At 47.0% G+C, this 14,212-nt stretch overlaps 1 protein-coding gene across 1 annotated transcript in view; it reads left to right on the top strand.

Annotated features, from left to right (window-relative positions):
- The first annotated feature begins 3,155 nt into the window (after positions 1 to 3,155).
- The window catches only part of LOC105458485 (uncharacterized protein DDB_G0283697-like), an 82,787-nt gene continuing 71,730 nt past the window's right edge, over positions 3,156 to 14,212 (top strand). Inside the window, exon 1 of the mRNA XM_011703821.1 lies at positions 3,156 to 5,549. Coding sequence (XP_011702123.1) covers positions 4,137 to 5,549 — 1,413 coding nt within the window. The 5' untranslated portion in view covers positions 3,156 to 4,136. The remainder of the gene's footprint in view (positions 5,550 to 14,212) is intronic.

Genomic DNA, 14,212 nt, shown 5'->3' with positions numbered 1-14,212 from the left:
GACGATCGCGCCGAGTCCTCCGTACGCCGCGCCGGAACGGAGTGCTTGCAAACGCGTACAACGTTTATCGCTCGTGTAACACGAAATGTGCTTCGCTATGGGCTTTGCTTGCAATAAAAAGTAAATAATAAAACGTAAAGGATATTATCGTAGCGCTTTACGATCACGCGTGGCGCGCGGTTGTTCGTCTCATCATCCACGGCGAAAGCCGCGCACAGCGCATCTCCGAAATGGCACGCGTACGAGAGAGAGTCTTGAAAAAAGAATTTATTCTTCCAGCCGCTATTCATTTAACCGGGCGGACCTCTCACCCCGTTAATCTGCGCGGCGCGCGATTACACGCGTTCCACGGGAGAATTCCGTCGGACGGATGCGATTTAATCGCCGCTTTAACGAGTCGGCGTTAACGAGCGCCCGTTTGTTCGCCCCTCGCGAGTCCCGACGAGTGGATATACAAATTAACGCGGACATGGGCGGCCGACGGGGCGTGAAAGTGAAATAATTAGAGAAATCCACCGTCGCCGCGCCGACGCTAAACGCCGCGCCGTGACCGATAGAGATTCCGCGTTGTAAAATCAATCTTTCCGCCTCCGCCGCCGCGGCGGTGGCCAACGCGCTATTACGCAACTCCCCACTCCCGACATTTAGGAAGATGAGCCTGGCGGTGAAATATTTTAATGACGGCAACGTAAGAGCAATTTTGACCCTCTCGCGCATCCAGCGCGTTTCGCAAGATTATAATGCACGTAAAGTGCAAATTCCGAAATTTTCGTCGATGCACCTCGTGCGTGTACGATCGTGACGCACGCCTCGTGCGCGTCGTTTCTCAGAAAAAAGGAAACTTAAGAGACTTGATTTTAAATGCCGCCTTGCTTTCACCGATCTCTCGTGGCGGCGAGTTGTCGGCAAAATGATGCGAATCGTGAAAACGCACGTGCGCCACAATCAGTTAGGTGACTCTATTTCCTGACAGAGAGCGACCCGAGGCGATCTTCAAAAACGATTCGCGATGCGGGAGCACGATCGATTCCCCGTTTTCCAGCTTCCTGCCGCGCCGGTAAAGGTCCGGTTGGCATGCCCGACGACATTTCTTCGCGACAGATCGCGCGTTACAGATCGATCGATCGGATATCGGGAACGGGGCGCAGCGTGACAGCCGCGAACGCGGGGGGTGAGGCGAGGGCTGTCGTGTGTTTATTTATCACCGTAAGCACCGCGGCCGGCTTAAAGGGGGCGACAAAAAGCACCTGCCGACCTCCGTGCGCGACGAAAAACCAGTCCTCGTTGTACCGGTTGGCAAGATCGCGGCATCAACGATTGGTGGTGTCTTCCTCCGTCTCGCATTCTCTCTCTCGCGGCTTCCTCCTCGATCTTCCTCGACATATCACGGCAGGACTTCTCCTGCTCTCCTTTTTATCGGCACGTACCTCTCTTCCTCTCCTTTCGGCTCGCATTTCGCCGCGCCATCGTTCTCGTTCCGAATCTCATCTCTGAATGGCGGCGCGAAAGTGAATGGGACGTCCGGCGAAAAGGCCAGCCGGTCGACTGTCGCTCGACCTGGACGATCATTAAATCGAGAGAGACGCGACAGAAACGTACGTTCCGCGTGTTATGCGTGTCGCGGACGAAGGAGATCGGTGGGAGGAGAGATTTCCCGCGAGGGATTAAAATCGTTCCTCTTAGCGTCGCTCGCGACTGATATCCCCTACGGTTAAAAGCATTGGCGACTGTTGGATAATCGCTCGCAAAAAAAAGACTTATGCAAAAGCCCAAGATGGATGGCGGTCTTGTTCTTAACATCGATCATCCATTAACTCTAAACCAGGCCATATATCCTTCTGTAAGATACATCTGTATGCTTCTTGTCATTTAGACTTGTCGTTCCTTCTTTGTTTCAACTCTTAGATTTGCGTGTGCAGATATTACTTCCTCTAATTTGTTATCATAATTTATTATGCGTGAATAAATTATTGATTTTTATCTAAAATAAATGTAAACAATTTTTTATTTGCCATATAATCGTTATTACGATAAAGTGGCGTATCTCAGAATTACTGTAATTTAATAAAGAGCTTTTAAAAATCAATCAGCCTCTTATTTCCTAAATAAGATTTTACTAAAGGATAAATATCATTCCTATCTAAATCCGCTTCATAATTGCTCGTGATTAAGATACATTCAGATAGAACGGACACGCGTACCACGGGCTTCATTCGATATTAAATCAATTTAATGCCTTTTATCGCGGACAAGAAGCAACCTCCACTAGAGTCTAATGCGGATAATGTCGTGTCTATTCGAAATAAATTGAAAACCGGTTTCGACAAACGCGTGACGCTAAGGACCGACACGAAGTCCCGCCACGATTGGTCTATGCACCTCCGATTTTTCCGGCTTTCCGCACAACGCGACGTAAAGTATCGCTACCGCGATACTTTAAGGCGCAATGATCCCGACACTCGAAAAATATACTTCGATCGAAATATCAGTTAGCTCTTACGCCATTTATACATGCCGTTTACATTCTGATGCGTGACCACACCTGTGTTCACAGTTCTCCAACTTCGCTCGGCAAAGCGTGACAAGGCTAAGACATCGTTTCCTTCTTAACTGTCGTACTTTATATTAAATTTATCTTACGACAAAATAGCCAACTAAGTCTTAATCTATCTGTTTACAATTCAGAAAGAAAACTGCTTCCGAAAAGATTTATTTTCGAATCGCCAGAGGTTCTATATCATACAGAAAGAAACAATTTCCTCCTCCCTCCCCTCCACCCCCCGAGTAATCGGAAGTGATGGCTTTTAAGGGGTATATCTCTCTCGTACCCCCCCTGAAGTGCATCCGGCGGAGATGCGGCCCATCGCGTCCGCGAACTTGTCTCGCCCTCCCTTCCCTCCCCTTCCCATGCTGATGCCTATTGTTTCACGGTGCATCATCGCGGGGTCCGTGAAACACACCGGTGCGCGGAGGTTTCTTGCAGAGGTAAAGGCGAAGGACGAAGGGGCGAAGGAGGCGACGGCGGCCGGGGTACCACGGCCGGTGGTGCGGCACGAGGGGAGCAGCGGAGGCGAATATCGCTCGCACGCATGCGCGGTGCGTTCCGCGATCTCTCAGGCCGCCGGCCGCTCCGGCTGGCCTCACTCCTCAGTCGTCCGCGACATTCTGTCCGCGATACGATTCGGCGTGAACGTGTCGCGTCCTCCTCCGGGACCTCCACCGAATCGCCCGTGTCCCGGTACGGCAAACCACCCCTCACGAAGGAATCGATGGTGAACGGAAGAGACTCCTGTGACACCGCACTCCGAAATCAGATGGTGATCGGATGGTGCATGCGAGGGATGTTGTTTAGGGGTTGCTCGTAAAAAATATCCCGAGAAAATAATCTAGTGAATGAAAAAATCCGATCGCGGAGATGGTTGTTGGATTGTCCGGAACGTGGTGAACAAACTGACTTATAAGATGAATCGTGGACAGTAATTTAACATTTTTTTTTTTTTTTTAAGATTAAGGGGGTAGATTCTTACTTGAGACCATACCGGCAACTTGCGGAACGCGGAGCGGCACGAGATGACATTGTCACGAATCGTCCTCGCGAACGAATTCCGGTATTTTCTGTGAGATTCAGGTGATACAAGTAATCAGTGGCGGGCACACCGTAGTCCTTTCGCAGCGGTCTCCTACGTCGCCGATTGCACTGGAGCCGCGCCAAAGGGAGTCGCGTTCGGGATTGCCCCGCCGTTTCAGGTTCCGCGGTCACCACGTGGTCACTGCAACCTGACCACGACATCGCCGCGACGTGCGGTTGAATTTAGAGAGACAGAGGTAGAAACGAGTCTGCGGTCAGGGAAAATTGACAGATTGAATTGTCGGCTGATCGGCAGAAATCGTCAGGTGCGGCGCCGCGGCGTGCCGTTTCGGTTCGATCGATGGAATGATCGACGTAATACGGCCGATCGTCACGAGTGCTGTTGCTACTGCTGCTCGACAATCGAGTCGGCTCGATGCGTCGTTAAGAGACACGCGACCGGCGAGATATCGGGAGGTGATCGACAGGTGCGACCGCGCGAAAGCCGCAGTCACGTGGCCCGTGATGATGTAAGGTGACCTAAGAGGAACGGTGCTGCGGAGACGAAATGACGCGCGACAGGAGGCTGCTGCTGCTGCTGGGCCTGCTGATGGCTTACGGCCTCTTCGTGGTCGAGTGCCGGTACCATCAGCGCGAGGACGCGACGACGACGGAGGCGAGACACCGACATAGGCATAGGCACGAGTCCTCGAATCGAAGGGGCCATCACGAGCTCGACGGTAGAAAATCCTGGCAAGAGGTGGACTACGAGTACGACGGGGATTCCGAGGACCCGAGCTACGAAGACGACTACGAGGTGCGATCATATTACGATCATCCCCGATCGCATCATCGATCTGTGCAGAAGAGTTATTACAACCGGATGTTCGAGCCGCGCTATCCGTTTAGGCATCACGGCGACGGATATCACGCTGGAAGCGGCTGGTACGATGAGAATAACGACAGACGCAGAATCCCATCGTGGTATAACACGAAGACTCACCACCGTTACAGGCCCGACAGAACTTACCATAGGCCGGCGTACTCGCGTAATCGCGACGTGTCGGACTTCGACGACGACACGGAGGAAAATTACGACTATGAGAGGCCGCACAGGTACGGCGGGGCAGATAAGCATTACGAGCGGTGGAAAAATTCTAGGCGATACGCGTCCTCCAGGAAAGACTGGAGATACAGAACAAGCGGCTATTACGGTGCGAAGAGACATCGCATGGAGGATCGTGAGGACACCGCCGAACGTGGCGATGTGACGAGATGGATGAACGACTGGAAGAGGACAAATTCCTCGGACGCAAAATATCATTTTTCGAAGGAAAAGGACGACCGAAAGACGGAAGAGGACGAAGATTATGAAGATCACGGGGGGCTCGAGGAAGATGACAAAGATGAGAACGAGGACGATATCTGGAAGGATATCGACGACGAGAAAAACGAAGATAACGAGGAGGAAGAGCTCGATAATGATTTTTACAAAAACGAGACAAAGCCACCCTTGAAAACCTATGACGATATCATCAGAAGACTCACATCCGACGACCCGACTACTCCGAGGGCCACCGTGAAAAGAGATTACCGGAACACCGAATCGAATAAGCACGTGAAGCGCGACGGCCACAAGAATCTCAAGTACGAGCCGAGAAACGTTTCTAGACCGGTGGAACTCGTCACGAGCGCGCCTCGTGTCGCCAGTACCACGTCCAATTATTTCGGAAATAAGCGAACTGCGGAGAACTCGACCATCAAATCCGCCGGACATAAACCCTCGAGGAACACGGTCGGTGATGTGGTCAAGGGTCACAATCGGGAGGAGGGCAAGACCGGCGATACCCGGGTTAAGACTAAAAGCCTCGAGCAGGATTACGACGAGTATCTGAATAATCCGGATAACGAAAAGGAAGATGATCTCGTCAAAGCTGGGATTGAGGACGATTCGCCTATGCAGGCGGATGTCACTAATACGGTAAGTAATAACCATTGTGAAGAAAATTGATTTCTTGAGTCTCTCTTGATAACTGAAGCGAGTAAATAGCGGGGTTTTTTTTGTACATTGTCGGTATTCTTTATGTTAATAATTGTTATGCTAATATGCTAATCACGGTGTAACAAAGAGATTGCGCAACCAAGACAATAACAGGAAATTATTTAACAATCATCGGCACGATATGCAGCATCGGCGCACGTATAATTTCACGTTGAATTTTAAAATGTAAATATATCCACGTTATTACAACGTTTGACCGCAAAATTATAGCAATTGATTGCATCCCCAGTAATTATTTTTATCCAATAAGAAACGTTTAAAAGATTGCGGTATTTAATAGTGCACGGAGAAAATTGTTATAAAATCGATCGAGCATCGTTGCGTCAGGATACTGATGCGGGGGACAGACCAACTCCGAAACGCGCGCGGATGTAATTTGCTTTCCAAGAAATCACGGAACGAATGAAAGGACCCTTTCGTATGCATCCGGTGCTGGAGCTGAAAGCCGTAAAGTCAGTTACCGTCGAGTTTTCCCCGGATCGACGTTACCACGGTGGAGATTAAAATCGAGTCAGGGATTCGACTTGGCGAATTCACGTACAGTCGCACACGCGAGGCCGATCTATCGATGCTTCTTCCCTCTCGTGCGCCGATCCGTTTGCATGAAACGTCCGAGGAAGAGCATGTTACGCGAGAGAGCGCGTTCCCTGTAACTGTACTCGGAGAATCCTCGCAGATCTATCGACGATCTCTCTCGGCAATCGACGATCGTCTTCCGTATCTTTCCATATGTTACCGGGATACGTACGGTGCTCCCGATCGTAATTATCATCGAATGCAAGATCGGATGCTTGGGGTGATCGCCGCTAATTTACAGCGCTATCATTATTCGCGAGATAACTTCGTTACACCGCGCGATTTGCGTTCTCATTCGCGGTCGATACCGAGGTGGACAGCGTGGAATTATGGGATGCAGTAGGTACCGTAGCTCCTGCCAGCAATTCGTTTCGATAAAGCTAAGCGCGTCACCGAAAAGTGTCATACCAAAAATAACAGACTATAATAAACAGTGATTTACTGCGGCGACGATGAAGGCAGCTGAAAGATTTATTTCCGACAGGTTATTTGTATTGTGGCCGGCTTGTGTTTACCATTAAAACTAATTTTGTCAACGCCGAATTGCGCAATACCGTGACGTGTCTGGCGAGCGGCAAGCCGAACATCACAAATCGATCGCTTCGGTGTCTGCACGTCGGCGGAGTATAATAAGATCGATGGGATAGCGCATTAGATTTGCCCGTCATTCACGCAATTCGCGCGGGACGTAGGCCAGGATCATCCGAGATTGTTCGTTCCGCGCTGCCGAACTTGAGATTAACTTTCACAAGGACCATCGGTGCTGAAGATAGCACCGACTCGCCTTGAAACATCATTTCGAATCTCGACAAATGTCATATTGCACGAAACGACGGTAGACACCTGCCCGCTATAGCTGTAGCACTGTCACTCTCGTTAAAAATCATTGCTTGCCTCGTGAATGGCGTCTAATTTAATATACATCAATGTACATATCCATGTGAACATCTTTTACTCGTTAATTTTTCGTTTCACATATCGTTTCATGTTTACAATTGTCAGCGACAATCTTTTATAAATTACGGTTTGCTATAAATCATATCGAATCTATAATTATTTTTACACATTTAATTATTAAATTAATAATGAATTGATCAAATCATTAGATTAATCAAATTATTAGATTAATTACAAATTGAGTTTTAATTAAGGCTAAATTGACAATTAAAGAACAAATTGATTAAGAGGGTATTCTGTAAATTAGAATCCCTGACTACACAATGTTGATTATCCTCATCGGCGCACGTTGCCAAACTCATTTCGCGGCTCTTCAAGATTGTTTAAGTATTCTGTTTCTGAGAACTGCTTCGGATGCGTTATACCGTGAAAGCTCAACGTTATTAACGACCGGCGTATCTGCGTGCGACGTCAGTGTGATTCTCCTTACCTACACAGAGCCAAGATTAGATTGACCTTGGCAATGCGAACCAACGACGTCCGACAAAACTTCTCAAATTAACATTCGCAAGGCAGATCTCGAAAATTGCTGCCCAGTAGGCGCCAATCGTTTATTAGAGTTCTTCAGTACGATTTATCGCCAAGATTAATGCAACGACAGCCGGAGAATTTGTTTGCGGAACGCGAAATACCATGAAAGAAGAAATATCACGATTTCCAAATAATTTTACGGATCATTTCAATCATATGAACAGATGTTACGAAGAAATATTATATAAGCAATTTCACGATACAGTTCGAGAAAGAGAATCTATAGTACGCATATAGAATTAGTATAGACGGAAAGATTAATTCGTTACTTTAGACGAACGTTTCGACAACGAGCTCGTCTCGCTCTCACAAACCTTACGTGCTTCGACGTCAAACGAGAACGCGATGCGTGTGCACCTTAATTTCGCGGTAGCTCGCAGCGAGACGGCGGCGGCGGCCGCCCCGGCGAGCAAAACGACGACGACGCACGTTCACGGCGGCTGTCGTCGCGATCGTGCTTTGCCTTTTTTGCGCCAATTTACAAAGGTAAACCCGCCACGTTCCACCGACTTCTGCATGCCGGCCGGAGTCGGAATTGCCGCGCCGGGGGTAATTGAGCAATTCCACCGAGTGCACGTTGTTGTTGTCCATCCGTGGTTTTCCGTCGTAAATTCACGTGTACCGATGCCGAACGATCAAAGGGAATCCACCAACGGCCACCGGGCCGATCGACTGGCTGTCAGTTATTTTTCGGTGTTTAAACGACCGCAAATTTCATCACATTGCGATCGGGAGGCGTGTATACGGTGCGCGCATAGTCCGGACTTTGAGTATTTAGCCGATGATTAATCCCAGCGACCTACATGTATAACGAGGGAATATTCAATTAACGTTCGCGCACGGTAAAATTAAATTAGACGCGAATAATTCGATGCTTCGCACGGCGGCAACTTAAAAGAACCTTCAATTTTCTCGTGTATTTTTTATACCCATAGTTCCGGTTTACTGTGTATCTTCAAAAGCCGCACAACTCGCGATTTGTGCGGAACTGACTGGCGTTTAATTCCATTACGTTAGATCCTTGAAAGATATAAATTTACGGTTTAGAGTGATATATATAATACGTGTAGTATCATCTTCAATAATAGCATCTTCAAACGTCAAGGACGCGGTATATTGGAATGAGGAACTGCACGTATGTTTCAGAAATAGAAAGCAAAAGAGATGTTACATATCAACATTCATTTAGGACGTTTCACATCTTAGCAATAATCCTTGTTGCACAGTATCGATACGGAATATTAAAAAAAAAACCTATTGAACTTTGTTTTCATTATCTTTTCTCACAAATGACACGCGAATGCATCGTTCAGACCTTAATCGCTAATCCAGCATTTCCTTTATCGCTTCGCACGTCTATCTAAACATTAGGTTAATCCGCAATTGACCTACCTCTTAACAAAAACATCTTGTGCAACATAAAAGTATCAGTTTTATCCGGACCCTACTTACATGTTAGTAAATGCAACGTTAACCTTATATTACTCGCTTCTTAGGATTCTCGTTAAAGCTTCGAGAGAATGACGTCCGAGCGTTCTTTATCAAATCGGGAAAACCAGCAAAGTCGCACGGAATCTTACGCTGCATGTGAGTACGCTGTCTGTGCAGAATGATGAGCGCTCGAAGTTAAAGTTCGCGCAAATGAATCGCAAATATATAGTTCTCCGAATCGAGAGTTCAATTTATATGCCGTCAAATGAATTATTTTATTGATGCACTTTAAAATCGATGCAAAAGATATTCAAAAGTGGACAAATAATTTATCAAATTTGTGAGAGCATTTTAATACACGATTAATGTTGAAGATGTTTTTAAATTTCAATCTACAGGAAGCTGATCGTAGAGTTTATAAAATCTACACTAATATTTTACATACACGCGAATAAAAAAAAGAGATAATTACATTCTCAATGATTACAGACTAAATATTTGGCACGCTCCCCGTAGTTTTTCTAGGCGATGCGCAAGTGATGATCGTATTTCATCCCGGTGCATACTGCATCCGGAGAGAACTCTGGATGCGTAGCAGCCTCTCAATCCCGAGGGAGAGATGCAATACATTTCAACAACCTTCCTCCCTCGATAAACAGTGGACTTCACGGAAGCGCTGTTTACGCGAAGCTCTTTCGGTGTTCCCTTTTTCGAACCATACGCTCTTTGCGCTTCCAGACTGCCTCCATGCGCGCGAGCCATCGTCTCGATTTCACGCATCCGCGCTCTCTTTCGCTCTCTCCCTTTCTCTCTCTTTTCTCTCTCGAGTACGCATAGCCGAAACGTACCCTCGCTCGACGGTGCGGGCATTAAAGAAACGACTTTACCACCTGACCGCGGCGAGGAGCGCTCATAAATCCGCCGTAAAAGCTCACCGCGGAAGCTCGTTACCGCGACGCATAAAATGCGGCCGGCGCGGCGCATCGCGAAAGATCGCATCCGCGGAGAAGGATTCGGCGAGGGGATCATGAGCGTGGATTTACGGGCGACACGGTAACGCAACGAGGCATGAATTATAAAGCATCGGGATGCATCCTCTTCTCCACCTCTCCTTCACTGCACGCACAACCGCGAAAACCACCTCCCATTTTCGGCGATCGTAAAACGCCGGGGCTATTTTCGTGGGTGGGTAAAATACGCTGATGGCACGACGGTGGTTGCGTGCGCGAGCGGAAGGATTATCGCGGATGGTTGCGTAAATCGACGTGATGGTGCGTTTAAGAGAGAATTCGTATGGTGAATCATTAAATGTATCCTGCGAGATCGCGGGGGATTACTTTCTTATCTTTCGCCATTTAGCTTCAACACTTACAGTTCACGCGACTGATTTTAATATAGACATTTCGTATTCTTCGCGTTATCAGTCGTACGATCTTTTATGAGTATAATTTTCGCGCAATTATGATTAATTTTTTTTTTTCAGCGACACGGTATTGCGCATCGCGCGATAATCGCAGGCTACTGATTATTTCTAAAAATAAAACATAGTCGTCGGATGACGATAAACGACAGAAAAAAATTGACCGATATCGGTGACAGACGCCAAAGATCGCCGAACCACTGACCTGCCGGAGATAATGATTCATCATCGTCGTCGCGGAATTGCTTTCGCATCCGTGCGGTGCAGCAATGCATTCACTTGATTGGCGCGAATCGTCGCGTACGAGGAAAATTCTGACGAAATCAACAGTCGAGTCTACTTTCTGCAGTGCTTTCTCCGATACAGGAACAAGACAAGATAATACAGGACAGCGATTTTATTAATTATTCATGACGACGAGATTTAGTATTTCGCCACATGAGCTCGAGTAGACAAATTGCTTAGCTGACGTCATATTCTTGACAGTGAAAGCACGAAAATTACTGCCGCATTACCTGCCGCGGCAACTTGTTTTACGTAAATCACCGTGATAGTTTATAGCTCTCATTTAAACTTGTTGATCATGTTGTGCTTCTTTCTCTAATTCGATAGTGAGCAAAGCACGAGTTGTGGAATAACAAATGATTAAAGTGAAGTACCGTGAAGGGCGTAATTATTATTAAGTTTTATTTTTAAAGTTAATCAGGAATCCGGTGACCCGCCAAGATGACGATTCGTCGTGACGCGGAGTGATTCAGACGGAAACAATTAAGTGCATATGGTTCATGAAGAATTCTTCTTCAGTTCGAACTTGTACGTTCGGCAGAGACGTATTTTAAGTCTGGCACTTGCGTAGCATCAATTCACGGTGTGAGGGCATGCCATTAGTCTCCTTCATTGGGCACTTGTAAAGCGATCTATCAAAGAAGCTCGCGGAATCACAATACAAAAGTCGGAGAACGCCCAAGGAGAATAATCAAGCGCGAAATGAAGAAGTGGCAATAAAAACTATCCTCGCAATGAAGTCTTTCTCCCCCCCCCTCTCTCTCTCTCTCACTCTCGTCCAGAACATCAAACGAACGCGGAAAAGCCGAAATCAAAGCGTAACTTCATTTAACGCAAACACGACTTGATGTGACGCATCCGTCACATCGAAATGCCAGAAAATATTTCCTACCGTCGTGTCTAGTTACCGTAATTTATCAAGCGAATCGTTCTGCTGACGTAAGAATAAATGTATACTTTTTGTTGCTAAACAACGGGCTCGAATCCAATTGCGTTACTCTCGCCGAATTTCGCATCGCGCATTCCGCGCGCAGACAGGCTCATCCGGGATAATGGATAACGGATAACTACTCGGAACTGTTGTTATTAATAGCGATTATTTTGGCTCGACGTACATTTTCGGGAAACATTCACAGAATCTACAATGTAGTATTTCTGTTGCTAGAAAGATCGACGATATATATGTTTTAATACTCTCGATTTCTATACTGCTATTCACGGTCGTTATTATCATAAAAGAAAAATCAAAGGGCGGATCTTATAATAAAAGCCATAATTCCGTTTATCATATGATAAATCGCCCGAGAATGCAGCGAAAATCGCGCATTATTACTTCGCGCGCGCTTCACCGCATATTAATCCGAATTAGACGCGAGGATCCAGTGACTCACGAGTTTCGGCAAGTCACTTCATTTCGGCTCGCGGAACACTCGTGCGCGCACCGACTCTCGACTGGATGCAGACTAATTAATTCTTGGAACCGCATCCGCAACGAGAATTGTCCCGCGTACGTGTGGTATTTGAAGTTACACACCCGACTGGATTTACGTCACGCGGCGATCTCTGGCCGCCCTCCAGGATCAAACGCAGTTAATAAAATCTGAGATGTTCATTTAAGCCCTTTAATACTCTTGCGCGTGGGGTTTATTTTCGGCGTATTATCTCGAGATTTAGATTCAAGAACGTCTGCAAGCCCCGGTTAGGAATTTTCTTGCGCGGTACATGCCTTCTCGTGGGACTGACTGACAGCCGGCAATTACAACGAGTTATCCTATTTAATAAAATAACAAGAGGTCTCTCGAGTTAATTCAAGGTCGACAATTAGGTAAAATCACGCACGATAACTTTCACGCCGCCAGCTACTAATTAGAAAGTTAATCCCTGCGACGCTATTTAACGTAAACTAATACGTCGTGTACCTATCTCGCCTAAAGGAACGTGAAACGGTACCCGCGATTATTATGTCAGAAATATTTATCCTCATCCTAAATCTGTTTCGAACATTTTTATCGAAAGACAGCCGCCGGCTTCTGGCGATTTTCCAAATGTGCCGAATGCGGGTAGATTTCGTCTTTCCTGCAGCCAGGTGCGATTCGTCCTGTGTACTCTGGCGGTCGTCCAGGTCAGAGAACTGGTTCCGATCGAGTTACACGCGAGCTCGTTCCCGGAGATACATCGATCGTTATTCATTGGGCGGAACGATATCCGTTGATTCCTGGAGTCCGCGCGACGGGACACCGTCGAATTTTCGAAGCTGAATTGTAGGTCAAACCCGCGCGCGCACATTTGGAGAACTTCCAAACGCCACGCATCCCCGAACGAACGCGAGTCGCATCGTAATCCAAAAATATTTCCCCGGCGTCGTAACTAGACAAAACTGTCGTTCGAATCCAACGAGAATTTAACGCCGTCAGTTCAAGTAGCCGTGACTTTTCGCGGGACGTATGTCTCTGCCGACTGTCGTCGTCGAACGAAATGTGACAGAGAAAATTATTGTCGCCACACCTTCGTCGCTACACATATCGCACTAATAAAAAAAAAACTTTTACTGATAAAATTTATTGACGGAAGGAAACCGTATCCTAATAAATAACGCTGAATGTCTCATGTGAGGTCCGTCAATTACGGCGTCGCGGTGCGCAACATAATCAATAATTTCGACCGCAATTTCGGCCGGCACAGGGCGTGAGACCGGTGTCTTCCTGGGACCAGTGATCAGGATACTCATCAGGGCATTAAATCTGTTTACACTGTCGATGGGGGGGACGTACCGCGAATCGAGCCGCGCCACACCTCGGTTTCCATTAGACCCTTCAGGGAAACGGGTATAGGGAAGGCAATTTCGCCCGTCGCTCGAAAGGCGCGATCGGTCAAATAACATGTTACCACCTTCGATTTAAGTTAATGCTCGCGCACGGGGATGAAGCCATTATAAAAAAGTCCCGATGGATACGAGAGTGCCGATGGGAAGAACGGGGATCCCGTTTGCCTTACAGTAATCGGACGCGTGTGCTTCGGGCTTTAATGAAGTTTGCATTATCGGGATTACGTTACTCTATTAAGTTCCGGTGAACGCGTATACGATGCTTCCTTCCTTATCGCGTTGTATTTTATTTTATTTTTACAATTAACACATCTCGGTTTTTGTAACAATCTACCACAACATTTTTCGCTATCGTTTTCGATCGTATAGAAACTTCATATTATTCTCACAATCGATTCTCGGAGATCTTATTATCATTGGAAATAACGCGCCAAGTCGCGTTATGTAACGTCACTTTTCAGGCTCGTGTCGGGCTCGTGGTAGTCAATATAAATCGTTTTAACGACTTTCCAGTTTGGTAATAAGAAAACGGCAAACGACCGGTTCTATAGTACATCC

The sequence above is a fragment of the Wasmannia auropunctata genome, unplaced genomic scaffold (genome assembly GCF_000956235.1).
Source record: "Wasmannia auropunctata unplaced genomic scaffold, wasmannia.A_1.0 LD334508.1, whole genome shotgun sequence".
NCBI classification, from domain to species: domain Eukaryota; kingdom Metazoa; phylum Arthropoda; class Insecta; order Hymenoptera; family Formicidae; genus Wasmannia; species Wasmannia auropunctata.
The sequence above is the reverse complement of the archived record's forward strand: the minus strand, read 5'-3'. Positions and strand labels throughout refer to the sequence as shown.